The sequence below is a fragment of the Drosophila grimshawi genome, unplaced genomic scaffold, assembly GCF_018153295.1.
Source record: "Drosophila grimshawi isolate 15287-2541.00 unplaced genomic scaffold, ASM1815329v1 contig_1377, whole genome shotgun sequence".
Lineage (NCBI taxonomy): Eukaryota > Metazoa > Arthropoda > Insecta > Diptera > Drosophilidae > Drosophila > Drosophila grimshawi.
Genome location: NW_025062900.1, coordinates 12,665,906 through 12,686,426, shown reverse-complemented (window position 1 = coordinate 12,686,426; position 20,521 = coordinate 12,665,906). Strand labels below are relative to the sequence as shown.

The window sequence follows — 20,521 nt, the reverse complement described above, 5'->3', positions numbered from 1 at the left end:
GGCAGTTAATGAGTGCTCGTAGGGAGGGTGATATGCCAAAAACAAAAAAAAAAACAAAAAAAAAAAAACACAATGAGCTGTGCAGTTGCAGCTCTCGCATGTGTGTGTGAGTGTGTGTGTGTGTGTGTGCAGCTTAACAACGCAACATAAATTAACGCATATTTCAGTTGCAATTTAAAAACGCACAAAGCGAATGCTGCAGTGGACAGCGACGTTTGCGACGACGTCAACTGCAACGGCGACGTCGACGTCGACGTTTCAATTATTTGCTGTTATTGTTGTTGTTATCATTAACATTGTTGTTGTTGTCAAAAGTGCCAGAGCAGCGCATTTCGTTCTTTTTTTGTTGTAGCCGCTGCCGCTGCCGCTGCCGTTGCAGCTGGTGAACGCACAAAAAATGAATAAAACAGACAACGCCCCTATAATGCACACACACACATACACACACACACACACACGTACACACATATACACTCACACCCCCAATCCATCCAATGTAAAAAGCTGTCGCCGCGCCTAAAAGTATGCAACGCATTGGTTGCCTATCTGTCAGGTCCTGCATCCTGCCACCGCCACCGCCGCTGCTGCTGCTGCTGCTGTTGCTGATGTTGCTGCTGCTGCAGCTGCAATTGCTGTACATTATTTACCTCTTCTTCGTTTTTTGCGCGATGCCGCTGCTGTTTTTTATGGGTTTTATTGTGTGCGTGCGCGAATGAAAAATAAAATGTATAAAAATATATAACGGTACCGCTCCAACAGTCGCCGCACGCACATTGTGGCCACCATTCGTCGTCATCGTCGTCGCTGTGCTCGTCCTCATCCCCTCATCCACTCGTGCCCCCCCGCTCGACCTCGTCAAAAAATGAACAAAAAGTAAAAGAGATGCCCAAATGCGAAAACGCGTGCAAGCAAACGGGCCGAAGCGATAGTCCTGGCCAGGATCAGGACACATGCATACATATACACATAGGTGCACTGATTGCCAGCGCATATCGACGGGGGCATATGGCAAGGGCAGAGAGCACAGCTGCGGATGCAGGGAGACAGTATCAGCAACAGCAGCAGCAACAACAACAACAACAACAACAACAACCACAACAACAATATAAATACCCCCGGACAGCCGGCGGGGCCAATGGTGCGTATGTGTCACGGCGGCGACCAACAACTACAACAACAACAACAGCAAGAGTAAAAAAATAAATTAAAATTGGTTTGAGTCGCTGTTGTCCACTTTTCTCTCTCACCAACTGTTTTGCTGCTTTTGTTGTTAAGCTCGGCAAATATATTGAAAATATACATTTTTTTGCCAACATTTATTTTTATACGTTGTCGCGTTTTATTTTTCGGGCTCCTAAAAGCGTACAACATTTTTTAATTGGGTTAGTAATTGAAATTTATCGAACTCTTCCATGCACACACAGGACACACACACACACACACACACACACACACACACACACACACACACTGGCACCATATCGACACAGTCCCCGGAGAGAGGCAACAAAAAGCTTCAATTGAATTGAACGCATTTGAAAAGTCGAACGAACAAATAAATAAAATCAAAGTAATTGAAACGGTTAAAGAAATAAAATTAAATTTTTTCACATTGCATTATAATTATTTAAAAAGACCTTGGGGATAACAGATTGGAAATGTACAATGCATGTGTTGTCTTTGAGTAGCCGGCAATTCATTCATTGAAATATACAAATTTTACAGAGCTTAAGTTAATGTGAAAGATGTAGTTAAATCATAAATAATATTTGTTTACATAATATCAAATAATTTGCCTTATTTTTAATGCTTTCTTTTACTATAGATACCATTTTACATTATTTCAAAGTCCAAAATAATGCAAATACTGGCATACTCTAATTAGAAATATAATTTATAGTTGATAAATAAATCATTAAAAAAATAAAGAAAAAACACATATAAGAGGAAAATAATAAGTATCTGCAATTTGAAAGAACGAACAATGACAGCATTACTTGTTGCTTATGAAAAATATCCTTATCTACTATTTTATAGAAATCGCTGTTAGTTAAAAGTGTATTACGTTTTTACCATATTGATCCGTTGCTCAGATCCCATCAAAAAATAAAACATTGAAAATTGAACAGAAAAAATACGCAGGAACAGGCCATTAAAATCAAACTGGTTATATGTTGACCAAAAGTCGCATTGATGCAGGAGATGTGTAGACTTTTTATTGGTGTCCTTTGGCACAGCAGCATCATTATAAGCAACAACAACAGCAAACAACAAACCAAAGTAAGATCAACACATCTGCAGCTAAGCATTCAAATTGAGTGGATTTCTAGACCGTTTTTCACACACGCACAGCAAACTGGACATTATCTGTGCCGAAAATACAAGAAAAGGAATATTTAAAGAGTGGAATATGCGGGCCGCAAAGATTGCAAATCAAATAGACAGCAAGACAGCGAGACAGCATCTTCAAACCACCCCAAAAAATATGGAGAAATAACTGTAGGACGCATGTATTAGATAGATAGTGACCAGCGACGGAGCCCGGTGAAAACTGGTTGACCGAAGGGGTTGCATCTTGGCCGGGATGCGTGTCAAAGTTCAACGTTTCGACGTCGTCAGATGCCCAGCTATCCGTTGATGCTGTGTCCAGTTTGAAAAACCGGCCTGGCCATGGATCAGAGTTTTCGGCTTTGGTTCTGGGCACAAATCTGTTGAAATTTTGATGAGAAAGTTCAGCTGATTTTTATAAAAGTTTCATGTCCTGCCACGGATGCTGAGCGTGAGAAAGTTTCGATTCGCCCAAGTGAACCAAAAACTAGTTTCCAGCCCAATGTCCTGCTGCTGCTGCTGCTGCTGCTACTGCTACTGCCACAGATGCAACCCCTCCCTAGAACCAGTCGGGGCAACGTCTTGGATCCAGGGCCACTTAGCCAGGCGATTTATTCATGCTATTTGGCCAGTTGGTTAATTGCTAACCAAATGGCAAGACGACTCCGATGCCAAACATTGGCTCACCAAATGGCCAACAGCCAGCAGCCAGCAGCATTGTTTGTCTCCAAGTCGCTGCACTAATTGTCCTCCAAGGCGGATCGCCGCCCGTTCAAGTGTGTCCTGTGGGATTTGCGGACTGCGCTCGCTGACCTATGTGGCGGCCCTATTAGCTTAGATATTCCATTAGGCAGCATCGATTACTCAGACATGCATTGATTTTTTTACAAATGACTGCCAATTTCAATGCATAAGCGATGAGCTGCAGTCCTTAATGAGCTGATTGACAGCATATTGGTTGAGAGAGGCTGCGATTCCTATTGGGGAAGAGCTCACCTAAATAGGAGTTAGAAGAACGCACAGTGTTAAGTGGTATTGATTTTAGAACAAATCTATATTACGCATTTACAAATGAACGTTACTTCCAAGTGTTATTATAAGCATTACATTTATATAAGCAAAAACCTTTCTTACAATTTTAGTTGTATTCGGCTTCAATTTATTCAGTTCCATATGCAGAAAAACTTGTATTAAAATAACATTTTTCGGATTTATTATTGTAAAAGTAATATAAAAAAGGAAGTAAGCATTATAATATAAATTAAATTTATTTAGAAAATGCTCTCATCAAGATCAGTTACCCATGTTTCCCTGACTAACATGACTTCTCGCAGCTCTGTTTAAGTTCTCTGACTTCCCATCTTGTTAAACAAATCATAATGATATCTGACCTATGCATCTTCAGCCTCATCTCATTAAGTATCTGACCGCTGCGGAATTGTTACTATGAGCGAACTCGAGCGAACGTTACAGATGCTGAAAACAGATTCAAGATATTGCAGCAAAAACGTTACAAAAACCGGTTAAAATTTAATAACTTTACGAACTGACCGTTGACGCTGGCATCTGTATTTTGGCGGACAAAAATACACAAAATATGTATGCAAAAATATCCAGTTGTGATCAGGGTACAGTAATTAAGTTGAATTTGGTCCAATTGAGGCTGAGCTGCAGACAGAAGTCATATAAACACAACCAAATCGAACAGAACGGGACACTGAGGGGGAAGTTCTGTAGATGGCACAAGGAACCGGCACTGGGACAGTGACGACCAATCAGCAGTCAAGATTCCTGCACAGGCAACGAATAATCAAAACAAATAGCTTACCCTTAAAGAGATAAAACGACAACCAACACTCACCCCAAAAAGACACAGTCCCGTCCAAGGCGGGCATTCCTAGCAGTGCTTGCTAAAAATGTGTAGCATACTTTTGAACGCTTCAGCAAAATGCCATTCAATATTATTTCGTATAAGCTTTACATGTAAAAGTGTTACTTAAATAAGTATTAAATTTTAAATAAACATATTAAATATGTATTGCATTAAAGTATAATGGAATAAGCACTATAAATATGAGCATACAATATGCGTTCACAAACAACGTGATTCGATTTATTACTGACAATATTATAACAGGTAAGAAAGCGATAATCACATTAGCAATTGACATGTAAATAATTGAAAAGAAAACCCTATTTTATGAATAAAACTAGAATAAATCTTTAAATATCTTGCAAATGATTGTTTTGATTATTCATAAAAGTGAAACCCATCGAGTAAGTTAATTTCACACCTCATTTGCCCCTTCTTAAACGATTAACTGCTCGAAAAAAAAGCGATATTTATTCAATGGTTATTAGATGTTTAGAGCTTATCTTGAATATGATGTACTCGTTATGGTATTTGCAGCCCAGTTTCTCCAACCCCCCAAATATTTAAACCCCACTTAAGCTTTTTTTTCATTTATTTTTATTACACTTTGTGTGTATGACGCAACATGTGATACGTTGACGGAGAAAAAAAGTGTACAAAACAAAACACAACAAGAGAGAACATGACAAAACAAAGTCAAATAATGCATACCTAAGGGAACTCAAAAAGGCGCAACAGGCTTGTTGGCAGGGAGGAGGAGGGGGTTGCGCCCAAGTGCGGGCGTGTGAGCGAAGTGAACGTAAAATATTTTTAGAGACCAAAAGTGGAATGCGAGACTCGCGCAGCGCCGCCGAAAAGTATGCTAAGAAAAATGCTAAATATGCGTAGCTAAGCAAGGGGTGGCTCCTGACGCGACCGAGAGAGCGGGTTGAGCAAGACAGCTAGAGAGAGAGAGAGAGAGAGTGAGTGAGAGAGAGAGGAAGAGAGTTGCGGGTTGGTTTCTCTAACGGCATTTCATAAAAAGCGCAAAAGACGTTCAGCGTTGAGCCCTCACTGGGTTGGTCGCCCAGCCTACAATTGCGCAATTATTGAGGTAGGCACAATGGTTATCTATAACAAAAATACCCTGTGCACTGGTGTGAGTTACTCCTTTGCCATCCCTATTTGCTTTGTCGCTTGCAGCGTTCATTAACTTGACTTGGGCAGTTCAAAGATGAGCGGTCAAATGTTTAACCGGTTTGCAGCCGGACGCAGCCTGTCTTCGACTGGACCTAGAACTGAACCTCAGCATCCTGGAGGATGGGTTCCCTCTGTGGCCCAAAGCTGATCAGTTGAGTTTAAACTTTCATTTCGGTCGCGTCGCGTTCAGTTGCGTTGCGTTGCTTTTGAGCGCAATTCATTGTTTGGGCTTTGTTGTTGAAATTTCTCGCGTTTGTTTTTTCGTTAATGTGGGATTTCTGTTAATTTTTTTTAAATTGTTACCAAATTAAAATTTGTTTTTGTTTCTGTTTCTGTTTAACATTTTTCATTGTGTATCGTTTTCGTTGAACTCTTGTGCTTAAAAAGAAAAATTAGCCGTAAGTGAAAAGTGGAAAATTGGTGTTACGCACAATTCAATTATGATTTAAGATAATGAAAAATGCATCCCGATTTTATTATATATAAAGTGTCTCAATAAGTGGTATATAATTGAAAGTCTTTCAACTTCATTGCAGCATACCCTATGAAATCCCACAGATCGAAGAACAATTTTTTAAATCTAAAAAATTATAGTTTTTTAAATCAATGAGCTCCTTTGTTGCTTGGACTTTGTCTTGATCGATAGTTTTATTAAGAAAGAAAAAAACTCATAAGTTCTCTGGCCACAAATTCATACACATTTCCATGGATAAGTCTAATGGCAATCGTAAGCACATTCTCGACCAGGCTCAGCCCCAGGAAGGCTCCCTTGCACTCGGCCTGGCGGAGAGTTGCGGCAACAAACGCAAACTCTACGCCATAGACGAGAGTGAAGAGAGCTCTCCCGTGACTGTGGGTAGGGCTGAACCTGTTCCGGAGACGGCTTACGATGCGGATGTGGAGGAGCTGGTGGAGCAGCCTGTGGCCTGCCCGCTCTCGCTGACCAAATTGGCCAGCGAGCGTGAGGTAATCTACGAGCTGTTCCAACCATGGGCCCTGAAGACCTATGGCGATCAGGCAAAGACCAAGACAATAACGCTGCGCAAGAAGGCGCGCATCCTTAAGGCTCTCGAGGGCAAGGAGCACAGTCGGCCGGATAGCTCCAAGTTTCGCTTCTGGGTGAAGACCAAGGGTAAGTTGTTGACCCATCTACAATGAGAAAACTGTTAGAAATATTACACTATTTTTCTAAATATGATGTTAAACTTTTCCACTAAGCTACTCATGCTCTAACAGTAAACTTAACTTAATATTTTTAAAAAATAGTTTGAAACTAAATAACTAATTTAATAAGTAATGCATAATGCACAATTTCTCTAGAAAAGTATTCGTACTCTCTTAAAATGTGTCTTCATGAAGAAAAGCTTAGAAAAATATATTTTTCACGTTGATTTACACTTTACAGGTTTTACAACCAAACGACCCGATGGCTTTGAGGAGGCGCCCGGCAGTCGACGGCGCCTTCAGCCATTGCCCAACACTGCTGTGCTCTCCGATAATCCCGGCGCCGTGGATCTGTTTGCCGCCTCCAAGAGCAAAGATTTTGGTCGTCGCATCTACCGCAAGGTGGCCTGCGTTGAGGAGTTCTTCGATATCATCTACAACGTGCACATGGAGCTGGGCGGACGCAGTGGCATGCATGCGGGACAGAAACGTACCTATCGCATTGTGAGTGTAGAGTATAAGCCAAAGTACTTCAGTTTGTCAATCATTATGAACTATCGTATTAGTTAGTAGTGAAATTTTATCAGACGGACTAAGTAAATATGCATATTCCTTCCTCATTTACATATTATTTACTCATCTTTTGTGTATTATTTTTTTATAAGAACACTTAGAATATGATAATATTTATTTCAGTTATCACAACATTTGTTCCGTAGATCTTATTATTTTTTATCTTAATTAATATACTTTAGTAAGCTTACTTTATAAATTATGATTGCGAACAGTCAGCAACTTTAATAACATTACATTCAGATTCAGTTTACGAAGTTCTAATTATTTTCCAATTTATATATCATTTTGCGTAATCCAAATATTTTGTACTTCATATTGGATTCATAACATTTTAAAATCTCTTTCCATTCTTTAAGATAACCGAAACCTATGCATTTCTGCCCCGTGAAGCTGTCACGCGCTTTCTGACCATCTGCCCCGAGTGCAAGAAGAACCTACGACCCTCCTCGCCCTCGGCTGTCTCTAAGGACGAGCTGGCTGGCAACGAGAGCTCCTCGGAAGTGGAAACCTATTTAAATTATTCATCGCATACAGAAAGCTCTCTAGAGGCGGGTCCGACGGCCAAGCGGCGTCGCCATTCGAGCGCTGACTTAAAAGCACATGCACCGCTGGCCGCAGGATCAGTTGCCAGCTGCACTAGTGCCACACAGCTGGATGCCACAGCAGCAGCAGGAGCTCTAGCACCACATCCACCACATGCACCATCCACTCCCCCAATTGTCCCCACAACCGTTGAGGCGTCTGACGAAGCGAGTGGGGTCAGCGTGCCCAAAATACGAGTCAACACACAATTGCAGCGTCCGCTTAGTCCACCTACTGAGCCACAGGCTCCAATGCCAACCAATCCCTTACAGCTTCCGAACTTTGACTTGCAACTGCTTAAGTCGCGGGATAATCTTGTGCGCTATTACGATTTCATGAGACGTTTCTATGCGGGCGGCTCGCTGCTTAGCCAACCGGTCTTAGCACCGCCCCTCTACGGCAGCAGCCTGCTACAAAGCCTTAGCTTTCCAACCACCACCACGACTAGCACAAGCACAAGCACCACAGCCTCAGTCTCAGCCTCAGCTACAGCCACAGGCACAGCTACAAACAATAATAACAAACCATTGTCTGTCTCGGTCGCTTCTTCTGCGCCGAGTTCCTCTCAGAAACTAAAGTCCTCCCCTGACAGTTCGACTCGTGCACGCTCACCGATCGCTTTGACAGCCACGCCCACAGCCCCTCAAACACCTATAAATCTAACAAAGCCTCCATTTTCCAGATCCAGCAATGGCCAGCCAGCATCGACTTCTACTCCTGTCTCTGCTCCTCCCCTTAAGCTGGAGCTGCCCAGTCCGCCCAAGACGCTGCCAGCGGATCTGCGCATACCTCAGTTGCTGCTGCGCGGCTCGGCTCCCATGGAGCAGCTGCCCGTGCCGTTGCCGCCCTTAGATTTGGAGCGTTTGAAGCCCATCACATCCACCTATCTGCAGCTGACGCGCAGCATGGGCCTCAGCGATGAGGATGCCCTGCGCTTTGATAACTTGGTGAGTAAAGATTTCAAATATACACTTTAGATATGTAAGATTAGCTTATAAGAAATCAGAATACTCACATGGGAAATATAAAAATGTCTTCTATATTTTGTTTCTATGACAAAATATATGAATTATATACAAAAATTTATGGACCCACATTACCAAAAAATTCAAATTATCTCAACCAAAAATATCTAAAATCTTATTTAGTTCTTCAATTAATATTTTTTATATGCTATATGTACATTTTCTTGAACTGCGCTCCTGCAAAATCTCAATTTTAATTTTTAATATAACATATGATCTCTTAATTACACAATGATATCATATTCATATTGTTTGGTTTTTTTTTACAACTCATTTGCATAAACAATTTTATTATTATTAAGTTATTGCATTAAGATAAGTTTCCATTTCGTCACACTATTGTTTATTATACAATTTATAGTATTATACTTGCACTGCCAAGAACAACAAATGCAAATCAAATTTTTGCTCAACACAAATTTTAATTTGAAACATTTTTCATATTTTATTAAGTTTTTATTACATTTGTATGCCTTTGGCATGCTTTCGCATTTTTTAATATCGTAAAAAAACATATGCATATATATATATATATATATATATATATATATGCAATATTTTGTTCATTGTTGTGTCCCAAACAATGCAAATAAAATATGCAAACAAATTTTCAAATATTTATGCCCCGTGTAATTGTTTTGAAATATTTTATTTTTTGAATACACACTTTGTTGTTAGTTTCAAGTGCGTTTAAAAGTCCTCGTAGGCATTGCTTTTTAATTAGTTAAACAGCTTCGAAACAAACATTTTTGTATACCCTTGCAGAGAACGTCAAATTGAAAATTCTTTTTTATTCACAAGTCATTTCTTATATATTTTATTAAATTCTAATAAAATGGTCCCGAAAACAATGAGGTTCTACTGCATGGGTTATTGAATCTTCGGAAATTTCGAAGATACTGTTCTTTACGGCTTACATACAGAAGACATTAACCAAATTTAATATTTAAGCATTTGTTCTGTTATTCGTATTTGATCACCAACAAATTTTTACTAATTTAGTTTCTTTTTTCTATGACATGCTTGGCTTATAAATCTAATGCATCTATCGCAATGTAATCGAGATTATGAGACACAAAGAGAGAGAGAGAGAGAGAGAGAGAGCTGTGTCGCAAGAACAAAACACCCAACAAGAGCAACAACCACAACAACCCCTTTCGGCCACAACAAATGCTTTCGCTTTGCGCAATGCACAAAATTTAACAATAATACAACAGCTTTTTTGTTTGTTTTGTGTGAAGTTCAATTTGAATTTCTATTAATTTATTTATTTAAAATTTTTTTTTAATGATATTTGATCTCTTAATGCTTGAATTATTTGCTGCAATTAATGTTTTCACTTTAATGATGCTGTAAACATGCCTAATGCAATGCTTTTGTATTATTTATATTATTTGTTTAGAGTACTATTGTTATTATTTTTATTTTGTTGAATTGCATAATATTTGATTTTTTCTCTCCTTTTTTGTTATTTTCCAGCTCAGTTATTAGCGCAAGCCGAAAAATTGTTGTAATAAATTAGTTAAACACAAAATTAAATGCTTTTTGTATGTCAAACAATTTCTTTTGCAATTGCCAAATTTTGAATGCAACGGAGAAATTTTTAATAAATTAGAATGCTTATTAAAAAATGAACGCAAAGCTTATTTAAGACTGCTTAGTAGTTGTAAATTTGTAAAGGTTTTTGATATTTTCAGCTGAGGTAAGTACATATTTGAACAACAATTTATAATAATAATAATAATAATAATAATAATAATAATAATGATAATAATAATAATAATAATAATGATAATAATATATAATAATCATAATAATAATATATAAAGCCGAATTGTGTCATACATTTATACACAAATATATTAAAGTCTTTGAACTTTAAGCCTTGATTTCGTTTCTGTATTCAACGTAAAAAAACTTTGTGAGTGACGTGCACTGTGCAAAAAGACAAATGAAATTCAATCGTGTTGCTTTGTAGCCCCCTGGCAGCAGTGTTATGAATACAATTTTGTTATATTTTTCATGCGACTGTCAAAAAATGCGTAGTCAAAACACTCCCGATTTTGCCCAGTGATCGGGCACATCAATACATGGTCACTTTTTTATTTTGACGCTCTGTTTATGTGCGAGTCTGAATTATTTTGCCTTGCGATGCGATGTAATCTTGGGGCATACCCCCATGCTGATAAGCATTTATTTATGAAAGCATTTACACTGTATACATTTGTATATACACATATATACAATTATAAATTATTATATAATTAGTTCTTTATAGATAGTTTTCCTTTCCTTTCCGCATTAAACGTTTTATTTGTTTGACTGCTCTGTTTGTCCTTGGCCCTGCTCGTCTCCCTTGACGGTGCTCAGCACAAACTTGACGCTGAGAACGCGTCCATTTTGGTCGACAAGCGTTTTGATCACCTCGCCGTTTTGGGCCTGAATATCTGATGGTGTTAGTTGCACTTGTGACAGGTAATCGTCTATTGTATTGCCCTGCGGTTGAACTGGTGGAGGAGCTTGGCGTGGTGGTGCCGTTGGCAATGGGACCACTGGTTGTGGTTCCGCCCGGTTCTTGATCCGCACCGTCGTCGTAATGGACCGTCCATCGGGCAGGGCTACAGTTCGGACTAAATCGTTACCCTGAACTCGAGCAGTTTGCAAATCCTCATCTGTAATGCCGCCACGACTGAGCATATCTCTCATCTGGGGATCCATATCAGCGATAGTTGGTCGTGCAGCGCTATTGAAATTGACTCGTGTTATCCTTGTCCTATTTACAGTCGGCTCATAAACATTGGTAGTGTCTGTAGTCTTGGGCGTCTGCCGGAGAAACTCCTCCAGCGAGGGCAGCGGTGTGGTGGTGTACATATCATAGCTCGGCACCGCTGTGGGAAGCGGTGGTTGCGACAACACAGTGGGTCGCGTGGGCAATGGCACGGGCAATGGCACAGGCTGTGCTGCTGGCGTGGGCGTCAAACTGGGCGACTCGTTTTCAAAGTTGGGGGTTTTAAACCAGGACGGCAACCCATTGAAATCGTTCCAATTGGTGGGCAAGCCATCAGGATCAGTTCCCGATGAAACAGTGGAAATAACTGGATAGGTCTTCGTCACTGTAGTCACAGTGCGTCCCTGATCATCCAGCGTCGTTTTGGTGGTCGTTCGTGGCGTTACTCCAGCGGGATAGTTAAAGTTGGGCCACTTGGCTGCAACATCCGCTCCATTTGACCAGATGCTATTTACGGGTCCTCTAAAGACTCTTGTTGTTGTGGTCACAGTGCGTCCCTGATCACCAGTAGACGTTTGCGGTATTCCACTCGATGGGAAGCTAAAGCTGGGCCACGTCGGCGACCCGAAATTGGGCCAGTTATTGCCAAATGTCGATGAACTGCTCAGCTTGTTGGGGCTACGGGGCACATACTCCCAGTCCGATTGTGGATTTGTTGGCTGCTGCACCACTGCTGCTGGTTGACTGGGTGGGTTAACCTGCTCCACCTTATGGCTGCTGCTGGTTATCTGTTGGCCATCGGGCGAGAGTTCGTAGGTTGTCGAAAGCTCCTTTCCCAGTGCGTCTATCTTGCTCACAATCACCGGCTGTTTGGTGCGCCACAGTTCGCTCAACGTCGTCGGCTCCATGCCCAGAGCGATAGCTTGCCGGGTTAGTGCTACGCCGGGTCCACTATTGTTATCGCTGCTGCTTGTCGCGCTGCCCGGCTGTGATAAGAGACAATCGATGACGTCATTGCAGGCTAAGCAAACAACAGCACAACCTGACCTACCTGCAAAGCCAACAGGCACAAGCTGATCAAGCTCAGCAAAATATTTGCGTGTCTCATTCTGTTCACTCGAAGTGCTGGAATATAACTGAAACCAGCCTTAGAGAGAGTGCTCATTAAGTACCAGGTTTTAGCAGCGAAATAAAGAGTGACTTTTAGCTAGCATATATATATATATGTATATGTATATGTATATGAATGTGTATATATAAAAATATATATATATATATTTATAGTGGCCGCTCGTAAGCTGGAATTTTTTGAAATTATAGTTGCAAAGCTGCTAGTTACTTGATTTTGCAACTATTTTGTCAACATTATTTATATTTTGAACAACTATATACTTGTTGTTGATATATAAATGTGGTATATAGAATGCGACACACTTTTAAATGTTAAATATTAAAACACATAATATTCTCGAATCTTCAATAGAAATGTTAAAGTTTTTACCGTCAATACGTTAAACGCTGAATTAGCGACACTATTTATTATTTTGATACTTTTGTTTTAGTAACAAGACTCTAGAATATATATGAATGAAAATTGATATTAATTTATATTCCAAATTTATATTCATGTGCAAATTGAAGCACCTTTTTCCGCATTAAATTTGGAATGAACACTGTATTGTATTATTGACTTAGCTATAGGTTATCGCAGCAAATTTTTCATTCCGCAGCTCAAAAAGAACTGATAGGAAAAAACGAAATTCCCAGAAATATATATGTATATGTATGATTCTGGCAATTTCTTGTAAATATTTATACTTAGTAAAAATTAGCAGAATCAAATGATATAGATCTATATCAATTGTGTGACCACCAACTTAAAGCAGAGGAAGAAATCAATCGTTGTGCATAAAGTCAACTAAGCAGGCAAGTTTGAGAAAGAAATGAAATTTAGTTTTGCTGACATATAACTTTCATTATAATTATATAAGCCGATGAAAATCTAGAAACTTTGTTTAATGAGTATAATTTGATGCTGATCAAGTATATGGCAAAAGTACCAGCAGTATGACAACTATTGCTTGGGGATAAATTTTTGCATAAAATTAATTTATGTACATATATCAAACATATTTATGGAGTATACAAATACGTGGTGCAAATAAAATATATTTCTATACCTGGCCAGCATTTCAATAAAGCCAATAAAGTTAACAAAGCGTTGGAAAATGCTCAAAAATCTACAAGCAAATAACAGAATAATACAAACATGTTTTATACCCTAGGCTTATGGATTATGTCAGCGTTGTATTAATATGATAATGGACAGATATTTAGCTTCTACTCAGAAAGACAATGTAAGCCCCACACTACAAATTAGTTGGCCTTTACATAATACCTGTTTTAGCAGTGAGCAATTGCATAATGAATTGATGATGGACTCGGTTAGGGTATATAAATCAAACAAGAGCATATAAAGCAGCGCTTCCACAGAGAACGTCAAATGGAAAACTCGTATTATGAGTATGAGCGACAAAAATAAAAAATGTATTAAAGTTTCTGATATATATATATATATGGGGAAGGGTTAGATGGGTGCACCACAAACCTCGGAAAGAGCTAAAAAGGATATTGAAGATGCTGTCTCTGTAATAAGGGGAGAATTGAAGCCATGGTCCAGTGGCGTCCCTTACCAAAAAGGGTGCAGCACCCAAAATGAAAGCCAGAGAACCAGATTGACTGGGAGCTGGGGGTGAGGTTAGCTGGTTGGGCTACCGTTACCCAAACGGTTCCATGCAGGATTTACGCTAAAAAGACGCCATAAACTTTGAATGCCGGTAGAGGCAACAAAAAAAAAGGGACCGAAATTGGAATTTGATAGACGCCTGGGCCTCGGTCTGCGACTCGTCCTTCGACTGTCCTCGTTGCTGGCAAAGTTCAGAGGCCGTTGCACGGCTGAGCCAGTGGCGGAAAGGCAGGGGTCGACGGGGCTGCATGCCAAGTATTGACGACTTTTTAAAAGGGTCGAGTGACGTCGAAGCTGTTAAGGACGGGACAATGTGTGGGTGGTCGTGGCAGGAGCAGCAAGCACTGCGTTGGCGCGTGTTATAAACCAAGCGATTTTAACGCTGGCAAGGCGAGGGGTAGGATGCACAGTATAGAATATAGGGTACAGGGCGCAGGGCTCAGAGTGCAGGGTGTCTGCTGTGGGCTGGCTGAGCTTGGCAAAGTTATAAAACTTTACAGTTAACTAGGCTTGGCAATCAAGCTAAAAGCAAAGGCGTCGTCATCAGCGCCCAAAACCACTCCCCCCTCCACCGTTTTGCCAGTTGGCGGCGCGTCACGTCTGGCGCCACCTAGCGACCGTTGCACGAGTGTCCCAGCCGAAAAAAAAAAGCAGCCAACACCAAACGGAAGGCAAGCACCTCTAAACGTGGACAGTTGAACACACACCTACAGGACACATAACCCCACACACACTTCCACACCCACCAACCAACACTCGCACACCCACTTGACCGTGTGTGTCCTTTTTCGCAGCTGCCTGTGCTGCCTGTGCTGAGAGTGGCGGTGAGTCGCTTGTGACTCCCCGCCGGGTTTGGCTTACCCAATGTGCCGTTTGTTTGCTCAAATCGCTTCTCGTTTTAAACAGCGCCTTTTGTTTTTCCCCATTTGCCATTTGCCTTTCCACGTTTGCCATTTTATCTGTCTCGTTCATAGACATTGTCTGTGGCCCAGCCAAAAAGGCAAGCAACCCTCCATTTTTATTTCAGAGAGAGCGACAGAGTACCTTACACATAAGTTAAACTTAAATTCTTATTTACCATAATATATCAAAAAGTCTTCTATTCGCTTACCAAAATCCTATATAATAAGTGATAGTTGTTTTAAAAATAGAAGCGAAAAAAACCCTCGGAATCCCATGTAGAAAAAAAAGATCTCTCAGTTTTTTTTTTTGCACAAGTTTCCAACCAAAATTTCACACAAAAATAATAATTAATAACAAGTTAACTCATTATTCGATCTGTTTCCCCGATGTCTTCAAAAATATCTATCCAAACAACCGTAGCTTATTATCTGTTGTCACTATAAAATTTTGTTCGAGAGGTAAGAATCCTTTAAGTCTGAATAACAATCCTAACAAAATTTCTAACCTGGTACATATACCAAAATTCTTCAGAAAAAGGAATACATTTTGTGATATAAACTCGTAAAACTATGATAGAGAGAAAGAAGTTTAGCGAGCAACAATGAGAAACTTGAATTTTTGCAATGTTTTCAATTAAAACGAAATTTGGTTACAAATCCATTATACAGCACACAATATGTCCTCTAATGAGTTTTTATATTTTTGTGCTTTTCAAATAAATTCAAGACTCAATTTTGTGAAAACCCACATAAGCGTAGCCCGAAAAAGGAAAAAAAAACAAAAATAAAAATGGAATGGCTTGGTTGCTTTAGACAAGCGAGCTGTGAGTGCACAGGAGTTGGACAAGGATCCGGCACGCACCCTTAGAAGTAAAAGGCGCAAAAACCAGCGACAAATGGAGCTTTGGGTGCTACTGCTACCCCCCACAACCATGCACCCCCACACCCACACCACAACACGCGCCACACACACATAAACACATACACACACACACACATCCCCTACTTTGACCGCGTCTGGGGACTGGGCATGTCAGTCAGGCTCTAGGACTGAGCGGAGTTTTAGGACCGTTGGAACATGGGTCGGGCACTTCTTCATTAATTTTCATGGCGGCACAAGAACAATGCCCGGAACGAACCCCAGACCAACACCCAGTCCCCCACAAACCCACTCCCACAGTCGGTCCCCAGTTTGGTCTACATCCCATCCAGCCCTCCTTCCGCTCAATGCCCCAATATGAAAACGTAGAAAACAGAAATGATGGAAAAAAAAAAATGTAAGCAGAGAAAAGTTACTCCTGCTGCCAAGTTGTGGGTGTGTTTTGTGCAAATGAGTGGAGTGGAGCGAATGGGCGGCTTGTGGGTGGGGTTTGTGGGGTGGGTTGGGAAGGATAGCGCGCGTTTCAGTCGGTCGCTGTCTATCTGTGTATGTGTGTTTGTGTGTGTGTGTGTGTGGGTTGATTACTTTCTGTTTTAGGTGCCTGTCCGTCCACGCCCAACACCCAACACGCCCCTTTCCCGCCCTCACCTACCCGCAAGCAGACTTTGCCGGGCACAACTTCTGAAGGCTAGAGAACGCATTTTTATGTTTGCTCGCCTGGCTAGCGGTCCTTATTTTTTATCGCCAGCACAGGATGCGAAGCCTTTTTTTGTGTTGCTCAACGCCCTCCTCCGCCCTCTCCCCATCCCCATCCCCATCCCCCTGTCTGTTATTCTTCTCCCTCCCCTGCTCGCAGTAGTAGTAGTAGTAGAATGGACGACTGGCAGAGACAATTGTCGACTGACTTTGGGGTTGGGGTGCCTGTTGAAATTGCAATTTTTGCGCAGTGAAGAAAAAGCCAAGAAAGCGTCTTGGAAACTGTTTGACATGCTGGGCCTCAACTGAACGCTCTAATGAATTTCCGTCCAGCCAGCAACCCTCAAAAGAAAAAACGAAAACGAAAAAAAAAAAAAAACAATTAAAGTGTACTTAGAATGGGGTTGGGTTTGGGGTTGTGGGTGGTAGACGTACCCATAATCATAATTGCGCGCCCGAAAGTGCTGCTCCTTCCCTTCCCACCCCCTCCTCCGCTCTTCATCCCAGTCATGAGTTGTCGATTGTGTGTCCTGGAGCACAAGCCCAACCCTCACCCCTCACCCCTCGGTTCCCAAGTTCTCTAGTTACTCCGGTATTTCTTTCTTAATTGTTGAGCCTGTATTCCCGTTTTTTTTTTTGTTTTCTACTTCAGCTTTGTTGTTGTTGTTGCCTTTGCTGTGGCAATCCCTTTGCTTAATTGTGTGCCCGGCTTGTTTCCCTTTTGGATATCTGTCCTTCATTTTTCCCTTGTTTGAGTACAATTTTCACTTGCTTTTAATTTGTCAATTTTGTGCGTTTTTTTTTCTTTTCTTTTTTTTTTGTTGCCGGACATTTTTTTTGTGTTTGCTGATGAGCTCTCAAAGTTGCCAAACAAGGTGGCAATTACTTATTTTGGCTTTTTAGCGACTTGCGTTTTAATTACTTGCGAGAAGGTTTTTATGAGAAGGTTTCGTCGGGGATTTGCATTGGAGTTATCACATTTATCGCCTATGGTTTTCTTAAGTGTTTGCTATTAATTAAGAATGCCTTTTAGAATTAATGCATTGATTAGGTGGAAAAAAAAGATGCACCAATAGTTTAGGTAAAGTTTCTTTTTAGTTGTTCAAGAAAAAAACACTTCTTATGTGACGAATGGGATTGGAAATCCTTACCTGATACTTCACTCTCTTTAAGTTTATAACTAATTGCTTCCAATGATGATTATAGATTCTTATCTGCAACATTATTTCGCATATTGTATTGAATGATTTCGGAGAAGTTTCCATTTGATCATAGAGTGAAAGACTTCCTGATAATCAATTTAACTTCAATAACAGAAATACCAAAAACGAAAAACTAGGAATTTTAGCAAATGGAGAGGGGAAATTGCATAGGAAGTTGCAACCGATTGAACTTCCGTTAAATGCGATGCGGAAAAGAAACAACGACAGCAACAAGAGAAAGCGATAAAAATAAACAATGTCGATGACGTCGTCGATGATGTTGGCAAATAAGCAACAGATTAAAGCCAGACATTTCTAGACAGAGCTCAAAAGAAAACACAACAGCAGCAACAACAACAGCAACAATAACAACAATAACAGCGGATGTGGAGGAGGAAAGCAGCTGGCAAATAATGAATTCCTTTGGCAAACACAAATTGATAAATTAAACGCCACTTATGCATAAGAGAAGAGCCTGGCAAGCAAAACAGAAAAACAGAAGAAATAAAAAATAGAAAGTTGCCGGCGTATAAAAGGAATAAAGAAATCAAAATACAGACAAGGCCACGCACGACAACAACAACAACAATAACAATAACAACAATAACAACAACCACAAAGTGCACGCAAATTGAAGCGGCAATAAAAAATGGAGAATAAACAAGCCAAAAATAAAAGTCAAAAGACACACGCAACTCTCCTTCTCTGTCTGACTCTCTCTCTCTCTCTCTCTCTTTCTCTGTTGCATTCCCATATGCACACACACGAAAACAAGTCACATAAAAAAATAGAAGCAAAACAATTAACGTCCTTGGCGAAAAATATTTTTTGCAGCAAAAGAAAAACTTGAGTTTCGTCCATGCACACACACACACACACATAAACACACACATACATATATATAAAAGTGCAAAAAGCAAGCGAAGAAATTATCCACAAAAAGTGGAAGCAGAAGCAGCAGCAGCAGCAGCAGCAGAAGGGCAAGTGAAGCAAAACAAACAAATAAGCAAACAAGGCGAACAAACAAAACAAACAAAACGAGCCGCACATCGGCGTCGCAGTCGCTGTCAACGTTCTGAGAGCGACGCAGCGCGTTCAGGTCGTGAGAGTGCAAAAGAGAAGACGGCAATGATGACGACGACGACGACGATGACGATGACGATGATGACGACGATGATGACGCTGACGATGCCACACGCACACACGAAAAGAAATGCGGAGGCAAAAGTGTTTGCAAGCAACAAATACATACATAAAAAAAAAGACAAACTAGAAAACGAGCAACAAAAAAACTCATGACAATGCCAGCAACAACAAGAACAAGAACAAAACAGCCGAGCAAGAGACAACAACCTGTTGAGCTTCGCACACACACACAACCACACACACACACACAGACCTGCAGCTCAAGCGGAAATGCAAATAAACAAACACGAGACGTGGCGAGGCGAGGCGAGGCGAGCAAGAGAACGAGATGGCGACAGAGAAGCAGAAACTCGCGTCGTTCTCAACTATGGCAGACTTTATTGTACTGCGACGCACACACACACACACACACACACACACACACAAGCACACGAACACTTTTACACGCTTTGAATAGCATTATGAGCGTTTGGCCTTTTACTTTTAGCACTTTTTACGAATAAAGCAATAAACAAAAAAATATAAAATACAAACAAAAAGAACGCGCGCCAAACACAAAACAAACGACAAGCGAAAGTTGCCCAGAGCTAAAGGAATTTACGACTTTTGCGAAATCAATTCAAAAGTGGAACAGAAAACAGACGCAAGAACTCTTTCTCTCTCGCTCTCTCTCTCTCTCTCTCTGTATCTATCTCTCTTTCCACAGCAACGAAATTCGTCTGATTTTTGATTTTGCATGTTGACCGTAAAGATTTTTTCTTCCTAGTTATTTGTGGCAAAAGGATTGTCGAATTTTTTGATTTATCATTTCCGTGCATGGCATGCAAAGTGTAGGAGTTTTGCCGGGCGAACGACTCGTGTCTTTCGGGCATTCAACAACGGTTTGCGGTGGAGCTTTTATTGTAAAAGATACGCCGACTGATTGATTTGTAATTGCTTTTTATTGGTACTCAATCGAAAATGGAAAAAGGCGAAGAGTGTGTTGAGAGATTTCTCTTCATTATTATTATTTTTTTTTATTATGGCAGTTAGTTAATGCTTGTGAAATTATGAATGAAATGCGAAGCAGAAGAAAACTTTTATAAAAAAGCAAATTTTAATCAGAAGAATTTTTATTTGAAAAATATTACAATTTGTAAGAGACTCAGTTTTAATCAGTCTATCAACGTTTAAATGTATGTAATTATTTTTAATCCACTTTTTTTTGTTTTAGGCTAATTTTAATGGGAACGAGCATGTTGGTTGTGCTCAATCTCCGTGTTGAGAGAACACAAATGCATTCTAAAATAGGGAAAATAGAATTCTGATTCAAGAAATTATCATACTCAAATATAATTTAATATAAAATAAGGAAGGGGGAGAACACACTGCCTAAGAATATATTATTGAGCTGATGCATATGCGTCAGAGATATATTTTGCCACACTTGAACATTGTATATTAATCATTAATAGTTGAAGAGTATAATTAACAAATCAAAATAAGGCTAGTTTT

The 20,521-nt window shown here is 40.3% G+C and overlaps 2 protein-coding genes across 2 annotated transcripts; one reads left to right on the top strand and one right to left on the bottom strand.

Annotated features, from left to right (window-relative positions):
* Positions 1 to 6,085: 6,085 nt before the first annotated feature.
* Positions 6,086 to 9,786, top strand: LOC6562847 (mucin-5AC). Its single transcript, XM_032735803.1, has 4 exons — positions 6,086 to 6,512; positions 6,786 to 7,048; positions 7,477 to 8,649; positions 9,730 to 9,786. Exons 1-4 carry the CDS (start codon positions 6,086 to 6,088, stop codon positions 9,784 to 9,786), a joined length of 1,920 nt encoding a protein of 639 aa, XP_032591694.1.
* A 1,100-nt stretch (positions 9,787 to 10,886) lies between these two features.
* LOC6562608 (probable serine/threonine-protein kinase roco5) lies at positions 10,887 to 12,591 on the bottom strand. Its single transcript, XM_001988349.2, has 2 exons — positions 12,507 to 12,591; positions 10,887 to 12,441 (listed from the first exon to the last, which is right to left on the bottom strand). Exons 1-2 carry the CDS (start codon positions 12,561 to 12,563, stop codon positions 11,038 to 11,040), a joined length of 1,461 nt encoding a protein of 486 aa, XP_001988385.1. The 5' UTR covers positions 12,564 to 12,591; the 3' UTR covers positions 10,887 to 11,037.
* Between the last annotated feature and the right edge of the window lie 7,930 nt (positions 12,592 to 20,521).

Excerpts from the sequence above, each read along its gene's own strand:
- LOC6562847 (XM_032735803.1), top strand. The coding sequence starts at position 6,086 with ATGGATAAGTCTAATGGCAATCGTAAGCACATTCTCGACCAGGCTCAG. Across the intron at positions 7,049-7,476 it reads AGAAACGTACCTATCGCATT|ATAACCGAAACCTATGCATT; the intron begins GTGAGTGTAGAG and ends CCATTCTTTAAG. Across the intron at positions 8,650-9,729 it reads CCCTGCGCTTTGATAACTTG|TTTCTTTTTTCTATGACATG; the intron begins GTGAGTAAAGAT and ends TTACTAATTTAG.
- LOC6562608 (XM_001988349.2), bottom strand. The coding sequence starts at position 12,563 with ATGAGACACGCAAATATTTTGCTGAGCTTGATCAGCTTGTGCCTGTTG. Across the intron at positions 12,442-12,506 it reads TGTGCCTGTTGGCTTTGCAG|CCGGGCAGCGCGACAAGCAG; the intron begins GTAGGTCAGGTT and ends CTCTTATCACAG.